General features: G+C 51.1%; 1 protein-coding gene across 1 annotated transcript in view; it reads left to right on the top strand.

Annotated features, from left to right (window-relative positions):
- The window catches only part of Myom3 (myomesin 3), a 51,622-nt gene extending 30,699 nt beyond the window's left edge, over positions 1-20,923 (top strand). The window contains exons 20-36 of the mRNA XM_021161113.3: positions 1,347-1,461; positions 2,784-2,940; positions 3,453-3,562; positions 3,953-3,997; positions 4,817-4,953; positions 7,503-7,647; positions 7,828-7,887; positions 8,201-8,268; positions 9,143-9,253; positions 12,067-12,154; positions 12,765-12,803; positions 13,046-13,154; positions 14,306-14,469; positions 16,252-16,288; positions 16,442-16,464; positions 17,984-18,039; positions 19,661-20,923. Of these exons, the coding sequence (XP_021016772.2) occupies positions 1,347-1,461; positions 2,784-2,940; positions 3,453-3,562; positions 3,953-3,997; positions 4,817-4,953; positions 7,503-7,647; positions 7,828-7,887; positions 8,201-8,268; positions 9,143-9,253; positions 12,067-12,154; positions 12,765-12,803; positions 13,046-13,154; positions 14,306-14,469; positions 16,252-16,288; positions 16,442-16,464; positions 17,984-18,039; positions 19,661-19,924 (1,728 nt within the window). The 3' untranslated portion in view covers positions 19,925-20,923. The remainder of the gene's footprint in view (positions 1-1,346; positions 1,462-2,783; positions 2,941-3,452; positions 3,563-3,952; positions 3,998-4,816; positions 4,954-7,502; positions 7,648-7,827; positions 7,888-8,200; positions 8,269-9,142; positions 9,254-12,066; positions 12,155-12,764; positions 12,804-13,045; positions 13,155-14,305; positions 14,470-16,251; positions 16,289-16,441; positions 16,465-17,983; positions 18,040-19,660) is intronic.
- The last annotated feature ends 2,607 nt before the right edge of the window (positions 20,924-23,530 follow it).

Here is a 23,530-nt window from a genome sequence, read left to right as displayed (position 1 = left end):
AAATTTGAGAGCTGAGGATGTGGCTCAGATAATACACTGCTCACCTAGAATGCCAGGGCGCTGCATTTGACACCCCCCAGTACCATGTAAGCCATGCATGGTGGTGCACACAGGCAATCTCAGCACCCAGGAGGTCGAGGCAGAAGGGTTAGGAGTTCAAGATCATCCCTGACTACAGCTCTGGCCTGCATGAGACTGCCTCCAAAATTTAATGAATTTAATTAATTGATTTTGAGTCGGGATTTTGCTGTATAGCTCTAGCTGGCCTGGAACTTATATGTTGACCAGGCTGGCCTCGAACTCATAGAGATCTGTGCCTCTGTACTAGGACTAAAGGTATGCACCATCACATCCAGCCATTTTTTTTTTTTATTTAACGTTAAGAATGTAACTCAGTGATAGAGTATTTGCTTAGCTTCATGAGGGCCTGGGTTCAATCCCCAGGACCACTGCAGGGAAGAACGGAAAGAACTTGTTTAGGGATCAGAAAGAAACACAGAAGGTGACCTGAGTTGGCCTCAGCCTCTGAAGAGAAGACGGTATATGTGAGGTGGGGAATACGGGAAGGGAGAGGGCCTTCTAGATGGGAAGTCAGTGGGTTATGTTTAATCGGGTTCCGGGCATCAGTGCCCAGAGGATAAAGTCGGGCAGAAAGCCCTAGAGAAGACTGGAACTGATGGGCAGTGGCTGTGCATGCCTTTAATCCCAGCACCGGAGAGGCAGAGGCAAGTGGGTCTCCTGAGTTCAAGGCCAGCCTGGTCTATAGAGTTCCCAGGACAGCTAGGGCCACACAGGGAAACCCTGTCTTAAAAATAAGGAAAAAAAGGAAGGAAGAAGGAAAGGAAGAGGGAGAGAGAGAGAGAAAGAGAGAGAGAATGAAAGGAAGGGAAAAAAGGAAGGGAAGGGAAAGAAGAGAAGAGAAAAAAGAAAAGAAAAAAACTAAACCCAATTGATAGGTATTGTGGTGCACGCCTGTAATCCCAGCACTTGGGAAACAGAGCCAAGAGAACAGGGAGTTCCAGGCCAGCCACAGATGCATAGCAAGTTCAAAGTCAGCCTGAGTTGCAAGAGATCCTGTCTTAAAACAAAAATCAGAACCTAGAAGCCAAGAACGATACAGGCCTTCAGCCCCGGTAGAGCGGAGGGTAAGACAAGAGAATGGTGAGCTCCAGGCCAGCCTGGGCAGCACAGAGAGGCCCTATCTCCAAACAAAGACAAAACTGCCCGCATCCCAGGAAAAGGGCAACTTCCTGGCCTGCCCCAGCCCAGGAGGCTCCCAGCAGCTCCGGCCAGTGTCCTCAAGGGTGCAGCTCTCCTGTCCTCAGGCTTTCTTCTCCTACCCCCAGGTGTCTGACTTACAACCGGGAAAGCAATACATGTTCAGGGTCCAGGCCATGAACTCAGCTGGTCTGGGACAACCATCCGTGCCCACTGACCCTGTGCTCCTGGAGGACAAGCCAGGTAGGATGGCCAGGGAGGATGGCCAGGGAGGACCAGGGAGGACCAGGGAGGACCAGGCTGCATGGAGGGAGTCTGGGAACAGGAGGAGCTCAGGGGGAAGATGGGGAAGGCTGAGGGTACAGCTGGAGGCCTGCATCCACTGGGCTCTGTCCCACCCACCACTCTGCCTACACACTGCCATCTCAACTCTGCCTGATGACTTGTGCCCTTCCCCCTCTCCCTCCCCCTCCCCCTCCCCACATGTGTCCTCCACAGGCTGTGGGGGTATCTTCCCTGCCTTCTATGCCATCTGTATGAACTTACACAGATCCTTCAACCCAGCTCCACCTCGGTCACTCCATGTGGCTCTGCCTCTACTGAGCTCGCAGGGCCTGTGGTCTCTCCTGCTAGGCAGTCCAGAGTCGCTCCTAGGTCCCTCACACAGTAGCACCCACTTCTAGTGCAAAACAAATAAACCACCAAGGCCTACAGGCAGCAGAAGACAGACTCACCCTCCCTGGTGACTACAAAGCACTTGTCTATTAAGCGTTCAGTCAACAACTACTTGGGGAGGGAGGTTCACACGGCACCAGGGGTACAGCTGTGGATGAGGAAGCAGAGGTCTGCTGTTGTGAGGGGGGACATGGGGGACATGGGGAGGCAGCAAAGGCAGATGGCAAAGTGGTCCGTGAGGAAATCTTAGGAGAGCCAGGAGTAAGGCAGAGATAGCCCTCAGCAGTGGGAGGCTTGCCTAGGTCTGAGTCTTGTCATAGCACTTTAGAGGTGAAGAGAAAGAAAAGGGATGTTTAAAGACAGGAGCGGGGCTGGTGAGATGGCTCAGTGGGTAAGAGCACCCGACTGCTCTTCCGAAGGTCCAGAGTTCAAATCCCAGCAACCACATGGTGGCTCACAACCATCCGTAACGAGATCTGGCGCCCTCTCCTGGAGTGTCTGAAGACAGCTACAGTGTACTTACATATAATAAATAAATAAATCTTTAAAAAAAAAAAAAAAAAAAAGACAGGAGCCAGGTGTGGTGACACTCACCTGTAACCCTAGTGCTCCAGAGGGCAAGGCTGTAGAATCGTGGGTAGCCTGTACTACATAGTTTATTCTAGGCCAGCCTGGGCTAATGTGGCAAACTTTTGTGTTAAAGAGAAGAATTAAGAGAGGCATGGAGAAAGAGGAGGAAGGGGAAGGAAAAGGAAGCGGGGGGGGGGGGGGGTCAGTCAAGAAGGACTTCTTGCAGGAGGTGACATTTGAGTTGAGGATCACAAAAAGCTTTAGAGGTCACAAGAAGTCTGAGGGAAATCCCTGCTGTCCCTTCCTCAACCTCACCCCAGACGCCCAGGAGATTGAAGTTGGTGTGGACGACGAGGGCCAGATCTACTTGGCGTTTGAAGCCCCCGAAGCCCCTGACTTCCCTGAGTTTCAGTGGTCCAAGGATTACAAAGGCCCACCAGACCCACAGAGGGTGGAGGTGGAGGATGAAATTAACAAGTGAGCAGGGCGGGCAGGTGGGTGGGATGGGGAAGGGGCTAGAGGCAGAGCGGGGCGGGGCTTGAGGGAGACAACACTCAAGGGTGGCAGAACGGGTAGGGAGATATGAAGGTTGGCCAGGGCTGCCCCATCTGCCGTGGAATGCTGGCTGAGAAGCAGAGAGGATGCCTTAGAGGCAAAAATGGAGACCTTCTTTGGGATTCTTTTTTTGAGAAGCAGTCATGAGTGCCGCTGCCTAAGTTCCTGAAGCAGACACAGAGACTCTGGCTGGCTTGGTTGTAGAGCGTGGGCCACACTGGCGCTCTGGAGGGGACCTCAGGGGAGTGCAAGGGTCCAGCTTGGCCAGGACCTGGGAAGGAGCACAAGTCACCAGAGCTCCCGTCCCTCAACTCTCCCCACCCCCGCTGGCTAGTCCCCTCCCCTCCCCGCATGCCTCCTCCACATGCTGTGAGGGAGTCTTGTGTTTTCAAGACCAAAGCCCCATCTCAGAGGTCAGGTCCTCTCTATGCCAGGTCCAAGGTCATCCTGAAAGAACCTGACCTTCAGGACTTGGGCATCTACTCAGTGGTAGTCCCCGATGCCGACGAAGACACCTCTGCTAGCCACACGCTGACGGAGGAAGGTAATGGACTCACACCCTGACACCTCCTCAGGGAAACAGATTCTGTCCCAGAGCCCAGGTACCGATGCTCTTAGAAGCCAAGCGGACATTGAGGCTCAGCCCGCCCAGAGCTGATCACTAATGAGGCTGTTCCTGAAGAGCCTGGCATGTAGAGATGCTTCCCTGAGGAGCATATGTGACCTCAGGGTGGCCTTGGGTAGCTGCCGCATCTCCCACAGTGCCCCAGGAGCAAAGCCCACGGTGCTCACCAGCAGTCTCCGTGGAGCCCCTAGCTGATGCCAGTGTGGCGCTCCCTTGGAACATCTCCACGTGGAGGCCCCAGGCTGGCTGTACTCGAACCCTGTGACCTAACGTTGCGTCTGTTTTCTTCCATGCCCCTCCCTGCCCCAGAGCTGAACAAGCTGAAGAAGCTGAGTCACGAGATCAGAAACCCAGGTAAACACTGAGGCGCGACCTGGTTCCTAATGGCCTGTGAACCTGGGCTGCACAGAGCTGAGTCAGGCAGAGAGCAAGGATATAACCTGGGAGCAAGAGAAAGGGGAGCCACAGGCTGGAAAGCCAGAGACCAGAGGCAAAGGACGGCCAGCCGGAGCCAGAGAGGTGCAAAGGAGGAAAACAAGGCGGCTCTTATCAACATGAGCATCGTCATCGTCACTATCATCACCACCCATATCATTATCACCATTACTATCCTTGTCACCACCACCATCATAATCACTATCATCTCCATCATCATCACCACCACCACCATCATCACCATCACCATCGCCACCACCCCTATCAGCTCTTGAGACATCCGAACATTAGATCATGTAAACCTCCGCTTCCCGGCCTTGTCTCTGGATGGTGGAATCCTTAAGCCCAGTCAAACACTTGATCCTATATTTGAATCATATTAAGAACTTTTCCAAATCCCATGCCCAAGCCAGACTGCAGCCAAGTCAGAATGGGCAGGGAGAAGTCAGACGCCAGTGTTTAAGGTCCCTTGAAGAGGAAATGCGGTTCTGAAATCAGCTCAGTCTATGGAGAGCTTCCGGGCCTCTAGCCAGACCCAGCCTCTTCAGGCTCTACAAGTGTTCCCCACATTCAGGGCCAAGGCAAAGCTGGGTGGAGAGGGGCGGGGCTGAGAGGCTGAGTGGGCGGGGCTTAGAGGCTGAGTGGGCGGGGCCTGACAGAGGGGCTGGGCAGGTCGCGGGGACAGGGGGAGTGGGGAGAGGAGAGGGCTCCCACCCACACAGGTCCTGTCTCTCTCAGTCATCAAGCTGATCTCTGGCTGGAACGTGGAAATCCTCGAGCAAGGTGAGGTGCGGCTGTGGCTGGAGGTGGAGAAGCTGTCGCCCGCCGCCGAGCTGCACCTCATCTTCAATGAAAAGGAGATCTTCAGCTCCCCGGTAAATGGTGCCCACGGTCCCTGGGGAGGCTCTGCCCCACGCAAGGCTGCACCCATGAGCTGGGGCCTGGGGCCAGCTGTCATTCTAGTCAGAGCGCCGCTTTGGCTGTCTCAGCAGTGCAGGCGAGGTCGCCTGGCTTTCAGTACGGGGATGGGGGTAGGGGTGGGGGGCAGTTACTAACCAGTGCGCGGACATTTCCATGCCCACTGCCATTTGAAAATGTCCTTCCCAGCATCCCTGAGATGGGAAAGCCTCTCTGGGGCTGACAGTTTTCCAAGCTTCAGCCTCTGCTTTAGTTGTAAATACAAAGCAAGCACTTTCTCACAGGCCTAGCAGACACCCAGGGAAGAGCTTTTCTTCTCTCTGCTCGGTTTCCTGTTCCAAACGTTTGCTTCCCCCTCCCCACCCTCACCCCCACCCCCCACCCCGTTACAAATCAGAACAAGGGGCTGCAGCATAGGTCAGTAGAACCACATTGTATCCAAGAATCTACAGCCAACATGCACGGGGGTTTATTTTGAATGATATTTGTACAACATTATTACACTGTTTTCGTTCTAATGTGTAAGGACAGGGTAAGTAGGTTTGTTAGAATGGGCTATTGACATTCAATTGTTTTTACTGAAAACCAGTGGATTCCAGTCTTATGACAGTTTCCTGTCATTTGTGGACTTCATCTCCAGGACAGCAAAGCAGTCATCCGAATTCGAGGATTAGGGCTGGGGTGCCACTCAGTCCTAGAGCACATGTCCTGTGTGGGCAAGATCCTGAATTAGAACCAGAGAAGGAGGGAGGGAACGAAGGAGGGAGGGAAGGAGGGAGGGAGGGAGGAAGGGAGGGAAGGAGGGAGGGAGGGATGGACAGGGGGAGGGGAGGGAGGGAGGGAATATATCTTCCAGAGAAAGGGATTCTCTCTCTCTTTCTCTCTCTCTTTCTCCCTCCCTCCCTCTCTCCCTCCCTCCCCCTCTCCCTCCCTCCCTCCCTCCCTCCCCCTCTCCCTCCCTCCTCCTCTCCCTCCCTCTCTCTGCCTCCATCTCTGTGTCTGTGTCTGCACACTAGGGCAGGCAGGTTTTCCCAGGATCAGGAGCAGACCAGGGAGTATATTTGAAAGTTGTGTGTAAGGAGTACACATAGAGCCTGCTGCACATTATCAGAGGCACTGTAAAGTCTAGAGCAGAGGTTTTCAACCTATGGCTCTTGACCCCCTTTGGGGGGTCCAATGATCTTTCACATGGAAGACCATGGGAAAACACAGAGATTTACCTGTGATTCATAACAGTAGCAAGATTACAGTTACAAAGTAGCAGCGAAATAGCAACAACGGGAAGAGAAGAGCAGCTGTATTGAAGGGTCGCAGCATTAGGAGGTTTGAGAACCGTTGGTCTGGCGGTTTCAGTGGACGTTGGTTGGGTCATCAGCCAAGTAGGTTCTTCCCTTCTGTCACACATGTAAATAGAGCCAGGGTAGTAAGGACCTAAATGCAGAGAATAAAACTTGTATGATGTTAGTGTGCAGCAAACTGTAAATGGCTGTTAGTTCTACAGAGTGGGTATACTACAGTGTAGGGGGAATGCTGGGTAATGCCAGCCTGTGACCTCATCGCTCAGGAGGCAGAGACAGAAGGGAGCCGGTGAGGCTGCTCAGTGGTTAGGAGCAGCGGCAAAGGACCCAGGTTCGGGTCCCAGCACCCACATGGCAGCTCACAGTCTTCCTTAACACCAGTTCTAGAGGATCCGATGTCTTCTTCTGACATCCACGGGTACTGCGTGTGCATGGTGCACAGACATGCAGACAAAACCCTGTACACAGAAAATAAAAAGAAATCTTTTAAGTAAAAAAAAAAACAGGATGGGAGAGAGATGGCCTAGTAGTTAAAAAGCACGTGCCACCAAGCCTGATGGCATCAGCTTAATCTTAATCCCCAGGGTCCACATGAGAACGAGAACACAGGGACTAGAGAGATGGCTCAGGGGTTAAGAGCACTGACTGCTCTTCCAGAGGTCCTGAGTTCAATTCCCACCACATGGTGGCTCACAACCATCTGTAATGGGATCTGATGCCCTCTTCTGGTGTGTCTGATGACAGCTACAGTGTACTCATATAATATACATAAAATAAATAAATCTTTTTTAAAAAATAAGAAAGAAAGAGAACACAGAACTGACTTCTGTAAGTAGTTCTTTGAACTCAACACTTATGCTGTGGCCTATGCATCCCCCCACACCACACACATACACACACACACAGAGGGAATTAAAATGATTAAGATGTAACGATTTTTTTTAATTGTAAAAGAAGTTGAAAATAGCCACCAGGGCACAGTACAGCTACAGAGCTTACTATTAAATTATAATTAACCCAAGCATGGCGTGCTGAAGATTCCCAGTTTATTCAAGCAGGAAAACGCTACCAGGAAGCCCTCCCCAGTCCCTGGAGGTTGACTGTTGTGCACATAGCACCCCAATCTTGATCACATCCTGAGGTGTGCCCCCAACAGAGCTCCCAGAACAGGACATGCCCAAAAAGAACTCAGGGATTTGTTCTGCCAGAACCGCAAGATCAACTTTGACCGGGAGAAGGGCTTGGTGGAAGTTATCATCCAACAACTTTCCGAAGATGACAAGGGGTCCTACACCGCCCAGCTCCAAGATGGAAAAGCCAAGAACCAGATCACCCTCGCCCTGGTGGATGACGGTCAGCCTGGCCCCACTCCACCCCACCAGCCTGAACCCATCCTTCCTGCCCACCCCCCACCATCATTCCCTCCCCCCCCCCCGGGCCTCTAAGGTCTGCTAAGCACATCCCTGGCCTTCCACCCACCCCAGTTCCCTTTGCTCTCTTCACTCATGCCGTTTCCTCCCGGTGTATTCACAGAATTTGACAAGCTCCTGAGAAAGGCAGACGCAAAGAGAAGAGACTGGAAGAGAAAACAGGGTAAGCCACTGATCGGTGCTTAAAAATACCAACCCAGCCAGGGAGGTTCACCATGATCTGGTCAAGTCCTGCCCTGATAACAGAATAAAACTTCATTTTACAAGCCCGAGGCCGGCCAGTATCCCCTTAAAGTTTTCTTCGTTTAAGAAGACCCCAGGCCCCTTGCTCCCCCCCACCGCAGTCCTTGCCCTGGTCTTAGAGACCAGTCTTTGGCAGTCTCCGGCCCAGCTGTTTTCCCCTGTCTAGCCACCAGGTGGCGCCCTGGTTCAGCTTAAAGCTCATGACTCCTGGGTTTGTCCTCTTTCCCTTGCAGGTCCCTATTTCCAGGAGCCTTTGACTTGGAAGGTCACAGATGACTGCCAAGTGCTTCTGACATGCAAGGCAAGTCTACACCCCTCCTCCAACCCGGCCATCAGTCCAATGAGGCATGAACTGTGACTTGTCCCGAAGCCCAGTGCCAATCCTTGCCAACTCCACCCTAGGATTCCATCTCCTGTGACTGGCTGATCCCACGCCTGGGAAGTGGCCCCTGGGAGAATGAGTGCACACAGAGAGACACAGTCTCACACACACACACACACACACATATACAGAGAGAGAGAGAGAGAGAGAGTCAGACAGACAGATGGACACACGTGTGTCTGTATGAATCATCCACACTTTCTATGCTGCCTCAGAGACGAGAAAGCAAGTAAGTAACAAACTGAAGACATGAAGGTGACAGGGGCCAGGTCCCAACCCAGTCACCCTTACTCAAAGCCCAGGTCCTTTGAGAATGTGCAAGAAAGCCCCTTCACCAGCCCGCTCTTTCTGAGAAGAATGCCATCAATGTTCAGCAAGGTCTTGGGCATCCAGAGTTCCCTTGGGCCTCTGGGAAGACACAGCACAAGGCAGAATTACTAAATACCACATGCCTTATCCTTGATCAGATACATTCAGGAAATTCATCAGTTATGAGGCAAGGCTGTGCCCTTTGGGAGACTTCAAGGAGGACTTCCTGGAGGCAGTAACAGCTGACTTCATCAAGAGTCCTAAGTATTCACAAGAAAAAAACGGTGAAAGAGGTCAAGAGGCAGGAAGTGACATTAGCAAAAGTCAGGACTTGAGACATATAGTTTAAGGAAGGGATCAGCTGGCTTTAGTGCACCAGGAGTCTCGGTGGCGGGCCATGTGGGAGGAGCCATGTAAAAGAGCATGGGTTTTTATCTTAAAATGGAAAGTCTGATGGAGCTCCCTCATGCCCTGTCCTCCTCAGGTAACGAACACGAAGAAGGAGAGTCGCTTTCAGTGGCTCTTCCAGAAGAAAGAGGCGCCCCATGGGCAGTACAACCCGCCGACCGGAGATGGGAGTCTCTCCATTGAGGGGGTGAGTGCAGGTGGGACTTGGGGTCCACCCTGCTCAGCTGCCCACTGAATGGTGACAAGAGGGCTGGGCGGAGCCTGAGCAGAGCTGGTCACACAGAAGCGCCAGAGCCCAGTCAAGGAAGGACAGGGGCTGGAGAACTGGCTCAGAGCTCTTGCTGCTGGGGACCCGAAGCTCACAGCTGTCTGTAGCTCCAGTTCGCCCTCTTCTGGCCTCCATGGGCATTACACCCACACTGTGCACAGACATACATGCAACACATAAAATAGTTAAAGAGAATGCTTTTTAGAAGATAAATATTAGGACGTGGGAGTGTGGTTCAGCTGGCAGAGAGCTTGCTGAGCATACACAAAAAGCACCACAGAAATGAAGTGTGAATGACACATAAGGTGTTTGAGGCTAGCCTAGGCTATGTCCGTCTTAAAAACAAACAAACAAACAAACAACCACAAAACCCCTAAAGCCGGGGGCAGGTGAGATGGCTCAGCGGCTAAGAGCACTGACTGCTCTTCAGAAGGTCCTGAGTTCAAATCCCAGCAACCACATGGTGGCTCACAACCACCCTTAGTGGAATCTGGCGCCCTCTTCTGGTGCATCTGAAGACAGCTACAGTGTACTTATAATAAATAAATAAATAAATAATAATAAAGACTTAAAAAAAAGAGAGAGAGAGAGAGAAGTCTTTAAGGAAAAAAAAGGGCTTTCTCTTTAAAAAAAAAAAAAAACCCTAAAGCCAAGCGTAGCAGCTCACTCCTTTAATCCCAGCACTTGGGAGGCAGAGGCAGGAAGAGTTCTGTGAGTTCGAGGCCAGCCTGGTCTATAAGGTGAGTTCCAGGACAGCCAGTGCAGAGAGAAGCTCTGTCTTGCAAAACAACCACCAAACAAATATAATTAAATTAAAAATAAACAAACCGAACTCATTTATGCATTTTTGAAAACTCAAAATTAACATTTAAAAACCAGGACGTAAATGTTTCAAAACACAGGCCTAGGATTACTTATTTCTGAATTTTTTTTTCACGTCTCAGGTTCCAGGCCTGGTTCTGGTCCAGTATATGCAGCCTGGGGCTAGTCACTACCCCCTCTGACCTTACTGCTCTCTGTGAGCTCCCTGCCCAAGTCTGGGGATGTGCCCTGGTGAGGCAAGTCAGAGAAAAGCAGGCGTGGAGCTGGGTTCTTTCCTAGGTCCCTCCGCACACCCAGGGAAGACTAAGACCTCCCAGTGCAAGGCCGACCTCCTGCCTGCCTGCTGCCTGCCCCCTGCTGACTTCCCGACCTTTGGCTGGGTGCTGGGGATGCTGGGAAACTGTTCACAGGTCCTCACTAGGAAGGAAATGGCAAGTCAAGGGTCTTTTCCCACATCTTGATTGCTCCTCAAAAGGGATGTGGCATTCAGTGGGTTCTTAATATTTGTGGAGTCCTGTGTGGGCGGGCTTTCTGGCTCCCACAGTGTTAATCCTTGGGTTCTTGAAGGACACCAAGGACATCAGAGCTACTTCATGGACAGGTAGACAGATGAAGTTCAAGGACATAAGACTAGAGTTGGGTCAGAAATCACTCCCCAGTGGGTGCAGCCATGTCTGCTCCACAAGGCTGAGGCACGCCTAGATTTCTGTCCACCCCAGGGCCTGCTCTGAGAACTTGGCTCTCTCCAGCACCACCCCAATATAACTGGGACTTTATGACCTTCTGTGGGTCAAAAAGAAAAGTTTTAGAGGAAAATCTTACCTCTGCCTTGGATCCTACCCCAAAGTCGCTGTGTGGAAGTGGCCCAGGTGGGAGGGGATCTTTAAGGATCCCTGAGGGGGTTGCCTTATGATAAGATGTCACTTCTGACCTTGGCTTCTTAACCCAAAAGCATACCCATGCGCTGAGGCTGAGCTTAGTAGGTGCTTTGTCTAGCACATGAGCTGGCCAAGGTTCTGTCGTCAGCAAACATTTTCCAAAATGCAGTCACGTTCTCAGTTCAGTGACTGTTGCTGCAGATTTGATTCAAGACTGCAAACACACAGCAGAAGGACTCCATGTTCTGAGCCAAGGAAAACAGGCTTCCCTCTAGAGAAATGCAGGGGGTCCTTGTGTCAGTCTCAGGGAGAGGAGCATGCTGGAGAACTCACGTCCTGTACAGACAAGCTCTGCCCAGGCTCTCCAGGCTGAGCTGGGCTGTGCTCTAAGGAGTCACCTGGGAAACCAGATGTGTTCATTTCTACCCTCAGTACACAGACACTCACAGACTCACACACACTCACACAAACCCTCACTCCTACACTCACACATACACTCATTCACACTCATACAGTCACACACACTCACACACTCATATCCACTCATATGCGGTCATACACAATGCACTCATACATACTTACACAGTCAATCAAATGCACATACATACTCATACACACACTCATACAAATGCTCACACACATAAAAACACTCACATATATATATTCATACAAACACTCATATACATACACTCACACACGTTTGCACACATACAAATGCACACACATACACTCGCATACATACATTTACACACAACTCATACAGACATATACACTCATACACACATACCCAATCAGTCACACACACACACTCAAATGCCCACACACATACACTCACACACATGCACACACACTCATACAAACAGCCTTACACACAGAAATACTCTCACACACAGACTCACACACTCTCAGACACACATGCACACACTCCCTAGACCCACCAATTCCAGAACTGACAGAGCCCACACAGGGTGGGGATCTGGGACCTCCTGGCTCGCTGTCACCCCTCACACACGCTGTCATCCTCTTCTTTAGTTTTCCAAAGAAAACCAGGGAGTCTACAGAGCCGTGGTTTCTGACGAGAGAGGGGAAGATGACACTGTGCTGGACCTCACAGGTGAAGGTAGGCGCCAGTGACATCAGGGATGGGAGGAGGGCTGTAAGGAGCTCACACGCGAGCAAGAGACTGTGGTGTGACATGCGGCCTAAGATGTGTGCGATCTCCGTGCCACTTGGGGAAACTGAAGCATAGAGAGGCTCGGTGAGTTGCCCAAGGTTACACAGCTAGCCACTAGTAGGGACCCGATATGTGTGCTGCTGTGGTATGCCACAGTTAATCCAGTCTTGAAGACCCTCCCACAGAGGGCCCTGGCTCTTCTTGAGGCTGGTCAACACAACTCACAAGAAAATCAGATGGAGCCGGGCAGTGGTGGTGCATGCCTTTAATCCCAACACTCAGGAAGCAGAGGCAGGCAGATTTCTGAGTTTGAGGCCAGCCTGGTCTACAGAGCAAGTTCCAGGACAGCAAGGGCCATGCAGAGAATAGATAGATAGATAGATAGATAGATAGATAGATAGATAGATAGATAGATATCAGATGGCAGCCTTATGCCTGATTCATCCATCACTCCAGTCTCCATCTTCAGAGAGACTCTGAGCTTCCTCACCCTTCTCCAAAGCCACCACCACCACCCCGACATCTGTAAGGGAACCAACCCTCTGTCTCTCTCCAGCCCTAGATGCCGTCCTCACTGAGCTGGGCAGGATTGGTGGTAAGTAAGCAAACCTCTTTGTCTTGACCTGGCTAAAGCCAACGAGCCTCCAGGGATTCCCCCATCAGCCTTAGCAGCTTCAGACATCGGTCTAGCCTCTGCCCTCAGTGAGGGGGCTGGAAGGCCCTGCCCTCACACGGTATGGTGCTCCCGCCTAACTTCTCTGGAGCTGCAGCAAGCAGGCTGGCTCCAAAACTTCCCTGTCCTCAGGGGGCACTCACCTTTGGCCTCCGCATCCCCAGCTCTCTCTGCAACCCCACTGAAAATCCAGGGGACTGAAGAGGGCATCCGGCTCTTCAGCAAGGTCAAATACTACAACGTGGACTACATGAAGACGGCATGGTTCCACAAGTAGGTTGGCCATGCCCTGGAGCCCTCGCCAGTTGGAAGGTTCCAGTGCCTGCGCCTTTGGGATTCTTCTCCTCTTCCCCCTACCTAGTCCTCCCACAGGTCCCAGACCCAAAGGATGAGCAGAGGGGACACTCTTCCATAGGTCCTGCCCAGGGAGGAAAGGAGTAGAAGAGTCGCCCCCCCCCCCCCGCCCCAGGGAGGATAGGAATGTGGGCCATTGATCTGAGGTCTCCATGACAACCAAAGGATTATGGTATCCAGAGCATATCTGGAAACCGAGGGAAGAAAGGATGCAGGAGTGAAGAAGAGCCAGTCACTAGAGTGTTGTACACTGGCCGACCCCTGTAGCCTCAACAGAGCCAAGTGTCCAGGCTCAGGAGGCAGGTCCAGGCAGAGAGCGCTGTGGGAGGGTCAGGACAGGAAATCAAGAAGGCTTCTACAAAGATTCAGCCAAGTCACCCAAGATCATTTGAGAACAGGATCCCCGCAGAGCCTCTCGTCCTATGCAGGCCTTGTGGAGCGCACACGGCTGTGCCCATTCGATAGGGAAGTCTGTTCTGACTTGGGAAAATCTGTGCAATGAGAGTGAGGGCCACGGGAAGCTTCAGAAAGACGGGAGTCCCTTCTCCTGCCAGAGTTTCCGAATCCTGTGACAATAGGCTGAGGGACCAGAACACTGGGGACGTGGGCTGGATGTCTTTAGGGATGAAATTTAAGAAGAGAAGGGGAAGAGTTGAAACTTCTCTGGTTTCTGAAGTTAGGAGACAGGGGTCTGGGCAGAAACACAGGGAAGATTGGGATGAGAAGGAAGAGGTGGGTGTGTGACCCCAAAAGTAGGGAAGTCACCACCCCAAGATTGCCCTCTTGCTCATGGCTCCAGCCTGCCGGGCATAACACAGACACAGACCCAGCTTTTGCATGCAGATGGCCTGCTACAGGATTGAGTGAAGGAAGGGAGGAGTAACTGAATGCCGAATGGATGGATGGGTGGATGGCTAGCTGAATGCCGAATGGATGGATGGGTGGATGGTCAGACGATGAACGAAGCATTACACAGTGAACGGATGAGTGGATCCGTAGCAAGTGTCTGGTGGGTGGCCGGGGAGCTGACCCACAGTCTACCCTACCCTTTCTGTGCCTTTGCATTCCAGAGAAAAGCGGCTGGAGAGTGGCGATCGGGTACGGGCAGGCACCACCCTGGACGAGATTTGGCTCCACATCCTGGACCCTAAGGACTCAGATAAAGGCAAATACACCCTGGAGATCACTGCTGGGAAGGAAGTCCGGCAGCTCTCAGCAGACCTGTCTGGGCAAGGTGAGGTCTGTTTGTCTGTCTGTCTGTCTGACTGCTGAGAGCTCTGTCTAGACAATCCCAGGGGCTCAGGCACCATGGCAGGAGGATCAGGAGTTCAAGGTCAACCCCAGCTACACAGTGAGTTTGAGACCAGCCCAGATTACCTGGAACCTTGTGTGACATCAGAGGATGGAGGAGTGGCAAGAAGGCTCAGGAGTTAAAAGCCCTTGCTATGCAAAACTGATCCCCTGAGCTCATATAAAACCGGAAGAAGAGAATGGACTTCGTGAAGTTTCCTTTGACCTTCACATCCACACACAATAATAACAAATTACAAACAACAACAACAACAAATTTTTGTTTCTTTTTTTTTTTTTACTAATTTATTTACTTATTGTATATATATGAGTACATCATTGCTCTCTTCAGAGACACCAGAAGAGGGCATCAGATCCCATTACAGATGGTTGTGAGCCATCATGTGGTTGCTGGGAATTGAACTCAAGATCTCTGGAAGAGCAGTCAGTGCTCTTAACCACTGAGACATCCCTCCAGCCCAAAGGGGGGGAATTAAATTTTTTTTTTACTTGTTCACTTTACATACCACTCACTGCCCCCATCACCGCTTCTCACAATCCTTCCCCCATCTCCCACCTCCTATTTCCTCTGAGCAAGTAGGGGCCCCTCTAGGTATCCCCCCACCCTGGCACTTCAAGTCTCTGCAAGGCTAGGTGCATCCTCTCCCACTGTGGCCAGTCAAGGCAGCCCAGCCCACGTGAACACCAAGCTGCACCTCTGTCACATATGTGTGGAGGAGGGATTGGGGGTGGGGGTGGCAGTGCTAGGTCCTGACCATGTATGTTCTACGATTGGTTGTTCAGTCTCTGAGACCCCTCAAGGGTCCAGCTTAGCTGCTCTGTTGGTCTTCCTGTAGAGTTCCTGTCCCCTTTCGGGGCCCACAATGCTTCCTCCTACTCTTCCATAAGAGTCCCCAAGCTCCATCCACTGTTTGGCTGTGGGTGTCTGCATCTGTCTGAGTCAGCTGATGGGGGGAGCCTCTAAGAGGACATCATGTTTCTGTCTACAAGCCTAACAGAGTATCATTAATAGTTTTAGGGATAGGTGCTTGCCCACGAGATGGGTCTCAAGTTGGGCTGGTCATTGGTTGGCCATTCCCTCAGTCTCTGCTCCATTCCCTGAGCCAGTGTTTCTTGTAGACAGGATACATTTTGGGTAGAAAGTTTTGTGGGTGGGTTGGTGTCTCTACTGCTCCACTGGGGCTCCTGCCTGGCTATAGGAGGTGGCCTCTTCAGGTTCCATGTCCCCAGTGTAGTGAGTCACAGCTAAGGTCACCCCATTGATTCTTGGGCGCCTCCCTTATCCCAGGTCTCCGTCTCGCCCTAGAGATGCCCCTCCCCCACGTGCCCACCCCCATCAGTTGCAGATTTCCATTCATTTCCGTGGCCCTCTAGCCATCTCTCCTGTCCTTCCTCCAAAACAAACAAACAAAAAACAATTTAAAGGAAAATTCCACAATGAGGTCAGACAGGGTGGCACATGTCTGTAATTTTAACACATAGGAGGTGGAGGCAGGAGGATAGCTAGTTCAAAGAAGGCCATCCTTGGCTAAACAGTGGGAACTTATCTCAAAAAGAAATGGAAAGAGAAAAAAACAAAATCCCAAGGTCTTTTGGGAGGCACTGTCCTCCTACAAACCTGGCACTGCCTTGTGAGAATCCCAGAGTGGGAAGGGAATGGAAGGTGACAGTCCCCTCTCAGTCGTGTCCTCTCTTTGTCCTACAGCTTTTGATGATGCCCTGGCAGAGCACCAGAGACTGAAGTAAGTGTCTCCTTGTTTTCCTTGCGAATCCCAGGCCCCCTCGGGGGTAGAGTGACTGTAGTAGTGTTCCTCTTTTGGGAGCATTAGCAGGCTCCACCTTCCTCACCTCACACAGGGCGAGAAGACCACACTGTCCCCTCTTCTGTGTTTCAGGGCCTTGGCTGTCATTGAGAAGAGTGAGTCCCCGGTTGTCTTGTTCCTCGTGTTCCTGAGTCTAGGCTGGCTTCTCTAGAACCCCAGTTTCCTGTCAGGCTCTGGGGACACCTGGGAGCTGGCCATAAAAAGACAGAAGGATAAGGAGCCCAAGGATACTTGAAGTCAGTTGGGCAGAGCCGTGTGGGTCTGGTGCCGAGCAGGTGCACACGACCCTCTGTGGGAATCCAGTGGCGGAGAACTGAGAGGCACAAGGCTGGGCTAGCCTTTGCACTTGGGACATAAGAAAGGGGTGGCCTAGAACCTGAAGGCTTGCGGGGTTGGGGGAGGTGATGGTGGGTCTAACCCAGAATCAGCCCCAGGCACAGGCGATGTGACACACCTCCCGGAAAGCCAGTGCCAATCCATGTTCAAATCTGTTCCACTTACAAGGTCACCCCCTCCCCCAGCCAGGTTTGAACAGTCCAGTGTTAGGAGTATAACTCAGGTCTCCATGGCCCAGTGATAGTGGTCAGTGAAGGACAGAGGAAGCAGCAGAGTCCCACAGCTACCTGATGAGGGAGGGACTAGTTAGCTAGGAGCATCCAGGACACTGCAGAGTCATCCACACAGATCTGCTGGTGCCTCTCCCCATTGTCCCCAAGTGACACGAAGCACAGGCATTGGATATGTAACTGCAGTCTGACAATGTCAGGTTCCAAGTCACCCTGCAGGGCCAGCCAACCTTGGGGGGAGACAACACAGCCAGCCAGCTTCACGTGCGTTCAGGCCAGAGGGACCCTCACACCATCACCTAATTGTACACCCGACACAAATGTCCCCATCCATCCAGGACTCCCATAGAAGGGACTTGATCTTGACCACTTGTGGTTGCTGGGAGTTGAGAAACTGGAGTGTGTGTGTGTGGGGGGGGGGGGGGAGACTGGGTCACCTCCTCAGCTGTGGAGGAGCTAGCACAACTTCCTGCCCATGACTATGTCCATCCCCGGGGCCTTTTATGTCTGAGTCAGGGGCCTTCTCCCTCCCATTGGACAACAGCTTCTGCAACCAGGCTTTTTGCATATCTAGGGCACATGGTCTAGGTCCCCCCATGGCCTCCGATGCAATGTCAGGGACATATTTGATTCCCTCTTTAGTACTTTGTAGCCACACTGTCTTCCTGTGGCTGCCAGGATCCTCCTTGGACCAGAGTCAGGGTATCCCAAGAGCTGCTGCTTTCCCTGGCCCCCTCTTGATGCCCGACCCCTACCGTGGGTCAGATCCGTTAGTTCGAGTTCAGGACAGTCTCCTTTACCTTCTTTCTCTTGGGGACAGATGCTAGTCACTGTAACTCCTGGGTGGCACTAATCACAGTGACCTCCATGGCAGAAGCAGCTCACATGTCGCGTCTTCCACCCGTGGAGAGAAGGAACACGGGAGGAGATCTGAGGGAGGAACTAGAGAGAAGCCTCCCTGATAGGAACCCTCCACTCTGAGGAAAGCTGCGGGACAGGGGGACAGCTGGCAGGACTCAACCACTCAGGACATCTCTTTCCATTCCAGATCGGGCTAAAGTGGTAAGGGGCCTGCCAGACGTGGCCACCATCATGGAGGATAAGGTACTATTCCTTCTGTCCCACACCTGGGTTCCTTTGGGAATCCCTTCCAGGCTATAATGTAGTACAGTGCTATGGATTTGAGAGCTAAAGATGACGGGCTAGCCAGAGAGGCTGGACCTGCCACAGCTGGTCAGATGGCTCAGGGATGACATGTGTATCAAGGAAAACCAGTGAGCCTGGAGTCAGATCCCCTGTGCTCAGCCTGGCTCTGTCCCATCTTTAGACAGCCTTGGTGGGAGGCTGCCACCTGTGACTCTGGCTCCCACAAGAGTGTAGGTGACCCCTAAAAGCTGTAGTGTTTTCAAAAGTCTGTCTGGTGTTTGCTTTGTGTTGGCTACTAGTATACATTGGTACGTATCTCCACTGATTTTGCACCCCCGCCCAGAGGCAACAGCTGGAACTAAGGTATTAATTCTAGTCCCACTTTACAGCAGGGGAAACTGAGACCTAGAGTGGTTAAGACTAGCGAGGGCCACACAACCTGAGGGGCAGAGCTGAAGCTCACACGCTAGCAGGCTCAGTTCCAGAGCCTGTGAGTTTCATCATTGTGCCGTATGCTGCCTTAGACCTCACTCAAGAACTTCCAAACTCAGTTCACAAAACCTTTTCTTCATAAAGATTTATGTATTTATTTTATGTATATGAGTACACTGTAGCTGTCTTCAGACACACCAGAAGAGGGCATCAGATCCCATTACAGATGGTTGTGAACCACCATGTGCTTGCTGGGAATTGAACTCAGGACCTCTAGAAGAGCAGTCAGTGCTGTTAACTGCTGAGCCACCTCTCCAGCCCATTCACAACCCTTTGTGTCTAAGCAGTACAGTCTTAGGGGGCTGCGGTGGTTCAGCAGTGAAGAGCATTAGCTGTTCTTCTGGAGGACCCAGGTTCAATTCCCAGCACCCACAGGGTGGCTCAGTAACTCCAGTTTGAGGGGATACAGTGCCCTCTTCTGGCCTCCACAGGCACTGCACATAGGTCTTGCACATACATACATACATGCATACATACATACATGCATTACAAACATTACATACACATGTGCAGACAAACACTCAAACACACTTTTTTATCTTTTTTTTTTTTTTTGGTGGTTTTTCGAGACAGGGTTTCTCTGTGTAGCCCTGGCTGCCCTGGAACTCACTACTAGGTCGTTAATAGAGAATTGCCTGAAATTCTAGTAAGTAACTTTTTCTGTAAAAAGTTGAGGGTTGGAGAAGTCTAGGTTAAAATAAAACTCGTCTCCCTTTGCGGAGTACAATAGGACACACAGAAGAACTGGGGACATGGCTCGGTTGGTAAAGTGCTGGCCTAGCATGCACCAAGCCCTGTGCTCAACCATCAGCACTGCATAAGCTGGGCGAGCCTGCATCCCAACCCTTCGGATGTACAGGCAGAAAGACAGGGTTCAAGGTCATCTTCAGCTACCTATCAAGTTCAAGGTCAGTCTAGGACACATAAGACCTTGTTTTTAAAACACACACGCACAGGAATGCACGCATGTGCAATACCCTTTGTGCAGAGCAGCTGCCTGGACTGGTAGCCCTCCATGCGCATAAAGGTGAAAGCCAAGATCGGGTTACAGGACGTAAAATTGTTTTCCTCCCATCCATCGAAACAGACCCTGTGCCTGACCTGTGTCATCTCGGGAGACCCGTCCCCTGAAATCTCTTGGCTGAAGAACGACCAGCCTATCTCCTTCTTTGACCGATACCACATGGAGGTGAAGGGTACGGAGGTCACTGTCACCATTGACAAGGTCACCAGCGAAGATAGCGGGCGCTATGGAATCTTCGTCAAGAACAAGTATGGTTCGGAGACAGGCCAGGTCACCATCAGCGTGTTCAAACATGGGGAGGAGCCCAAGGAGCTCAAGAAGAAGTAATGGGAGTGACGGGGGGCAGCCTGAGATCCACCCTACAATGACCAGCAGGCCAGCCCACGGGTCATAACCTAGCACAGGCTATGGGGGTAGGACAGGGGAAGGGACAGGGACATGACAGACCTGGATCTAACACACCAAAGAGGAGAAGCAAAGATTTTGCTGGGGTTCTCAGAGGACTCCAGAATGTGGGGTGCACCCGGCCTTAGAAGTCAGAAGCTGGAGTGTAAAACTTCGTTTCCACAAAAGCTCTTCACAAGCCTCGCCTTTTCACATCCATCAGATGGGCATTCCTATAGAGTCCTTGGGGATTTATCAATCTCTGTCAGTGGGCCACAGAAGGAGGCACCTTTGCTCTGCAGGGGACAATTGACAAAGCTAACAGTTTGGTTGTGACAACCAGAAGTATTTACTGGCATTGAGTGGGTTAATACCACAGATGCTGGTGAACACCGTAAGGCTCCCCCCACGGCACAGAATATATTCTCTTTTAAAATAGGACTGTCGCCTCTCTACATATCCGTCACCCTTTGGACACATAGCATACACAAGGCTGAGGATGGCCCCAAAGCTAAGAAGATAAGCATTACACAGTCCCCACTCAGAAAGGGACTCGGGTGCAGGGGTCGCCAGGGCAAGACAGGAGATAATAAATTTCACTAAATGGGCAAAAGGAAAGTATCTTCATTGATCAGAGGAAACAGGCAATGATTGAGAGATGCAGAGCTTGGCAACACCCTTCCACATTGGGTGGGACAGTGTCGGGCCCTGAAAGCTGAATCCAGTTTGGCTGTGGAGATGAGAAGACACCTCAAGGAGCAGACATGGTGACGGGTGAGGAAGAAAGGAGTCTCCCTAGGTGACCTGGGAAGCCAGGCAGTGCAGGTGATGATGACCTTCGGGGCTCCTTCCAACGTGGAGCCTATATGGCCCATGGCAGACATTTTGGCTGGCCTTACTCAGTGGATCTCGGTACACAATTGGACATTTCTCTGCCTTCCGATTTCCTCCAACAAGATGTGGGAGGGAGGGAGGGAGGAGTTATCAAATTCTAGCTGTTTGCTGCCAAATCTTAGATGATTTTGAAAATTATAAAGGAGGAAATAAAAAAGACTCTGTATTTTCATCAAGAGGCAGCACCCGTGGTCTCTGAAATGACTTTGGAATTGAGAGACAAAATGAACCGTTCATCAGCCTGGCAGCTCATCACCCAGTGGAGTATGGTGGGTCCCAGCAGCCCTCAGGGGCTCCTGTTATGGACTTCATGGTGTCTTAGTCAGGATTTCTATTCCTGCACAAACATCATGACCAAGAAGCAGTTGGGGAGGAAAGGGTTTATTCAGCTTACACTTCCATACTGCTGTTCATCACCAAGGAAGTCAGGACTGGAACTCAAGCAGGTCAGGGAGCAGGAGCTGATGCAGAGGCCATGGAGGGATGTTCTTTACTGGTTTGCTTCCCCTGGCTTGCTCAGCCTGCTCTCTTATAGAACCCAAGACTACCAGCCCAGAGGTGGTCCCACCCACAAGGGGCCTTTCCCCCTTGATCACTAATTGAGAAAATGCCTTACAGCTGGATCTTGTGGAGGCATTTCCTCACCTGAAGCTCCTGTCTCTGTGACAACTCCAGCTGTGTCAAGTTGACACAAACCCAGCCAGTACACTGGGGATGAATGAGCTCTCAGATGAGGGGAGATAGGGGGTGGGGGAGGTCCTGGTGAAAGTTTGGGGAGCCATCAGATCTTTTTTATTACTTTTTAATTTGTGTATGTGCACATAGACACACCATGGCACACATGTGAGACTAGAGGAAGAACTATGGAAGTCGGTTCTCTCCTTCCATCACGTGAGTTCTGGAAGTCAGACCCAGGTTCTCAGGCTTCAAGGCTTCGACTCACCTGTAAACACCTCTGAACTGCACGTTCCTTTCCGCCCACTAGCCAAGTCCTTTTCCTCTCTCTGAGCCTGTTTCCCATCTATAAAACAAGACCAGCGGGTCGGGTGACAGATGCCTGAAGTCTCAGAACCTTGGAGATGGAGAGTCATGAGTTCAAAGTCATCCTCACCTACATAGTTCAAAACCAGCCTGAGCCACGTAAGACCTGTCTTGGATTTTTTTTGTTTTGTTTTTGTTTTTTTGTTTTTCAAGACAGGGTTTCTCTGTGTCGCCCTGGCTGTCCTGGAACTCACTTTGTAGACCAGGCTGGCCTCAAACTCGGAAATCCGCCTGCCTCTGCCTCCCGAGTGCTGGGATTAAAGGTGTGCGCCACCACGCCCAACTTTCGGAAATATTTTTTTAGATTTATTTATTTATTATATGTAAGTACACTGTAGCTGTCTTCAGACACTCCAGAAGAGGGCGCCAGATCTCGTTACGGATGGTTGTGAGCCACCATGTGGTTGCTGGGATTAGAACTCTGGACCTTCGGAAGAGCAGTTGGGTGCTCTTACCCACTGAGCCATCTCACCAGCCCTCGGAAATATTTTTAATGAACAGATTTAAAAAGTAGGGAGCTGGGGAGATCGCTCCATGGGTGAAGTGCTCAGTGGGCAAACATGATAACCTGAGTTGGATCCCACGTAAAAATGAAAAGACAGAACTAACTCCACAGATTCGCCCTTTGACCTCCATATGTGCACACACCCACATGCATCTTGCTCACATACATGTGTGCATAAATAATAATTAATAAAAATAGGAGCTAGAGAAAAGACTCGGGGGCTGGTGAGATGGCTCCGCAGGTGAAGGCACTGACTACTCTTCCGAAGGTCCTGAGTTCAAATCCCAGCAACCACACGGTGGCTCACAACCACCCGTAATGAGATCTGACAACTTCTTCTGGTGTGTGTGAAGTCAGCTACAGTGAACTTATGTATAATAATAAATAAATCTTAAAAAAAAAAAAAGAAAGAGAGAGAGAGAGAGAGAGAAAGGAAGGAAGGAAGGAAGGAAGGAAGGAAGGAAGGAAGGAAGGAAGGAAGGAAGGAAAGACTCGGGATAAAAGCAGTTGCCTTCCACGCTTGACAACCTGAGCTCAATCCTGGGAGCCACATGAAGAAGCCAGATGTCACCCCAGAACCTTTACATCAACATGGGAGGCAGAGATGGCAGAATCTTCCAGAAGCAGCAGGCTAGATCACCTAGAGCTTGCAACACGGTAGAGACAAGGATCCTTGCTGCAACAACAGATGTGGGAGGAGAGAACCAACTGTTAGAAGTTGTTATCTGACCTCAGACGGGTGCCTCGGAACACGCGCATGCCCTGCCACACAAGAATAGATAACTAGGTAGACAGACACGAAAACAAGACTATCAAAAGCAATTTCTAGGGCCTGTCCAGCTGACACTAAATTTTCTTTTTTTTTTTTTTTTTTTTTTTTTTGGTTTTTTTTTTCGAGACAGGGTTTCTCTGTATAGTCCTGGCTGTCCTGGAACTCACTTTGTAGACCAGGCTGGCCTCGAACTCAGAAATCCGCCTGCCTCTGCCTCCCGAGTGCTGGGATTAAAGGCGTGCGCCACCACGCCCGGCTTAAATTTTCTTTTTATTATTACTTCCACGACTCTGTTCTCCTTTGCTTTCCCTGTCCTATGAAAATGTGGCATAGAGAA

The sequence above is a fragment of the Mus caroli genome, unplaced genomic scaffold, assembly GCF_978045245.1.
Source record: "Mus caroli unplaced genomic scaffold, Mus_caroli_1 scaffold_6, whole genome shotgun sequence".
NCBI classification, from domain to species: Eukaryota; Metazoa; Chordata; class Mammalia; order Rodentia; family Muridae; genus Mus; species Mus caroli.
Note: the sequence above shows the minus strand (reverse complement) of the source record. Positions and strands in the feature narration are given on the sequence as shown.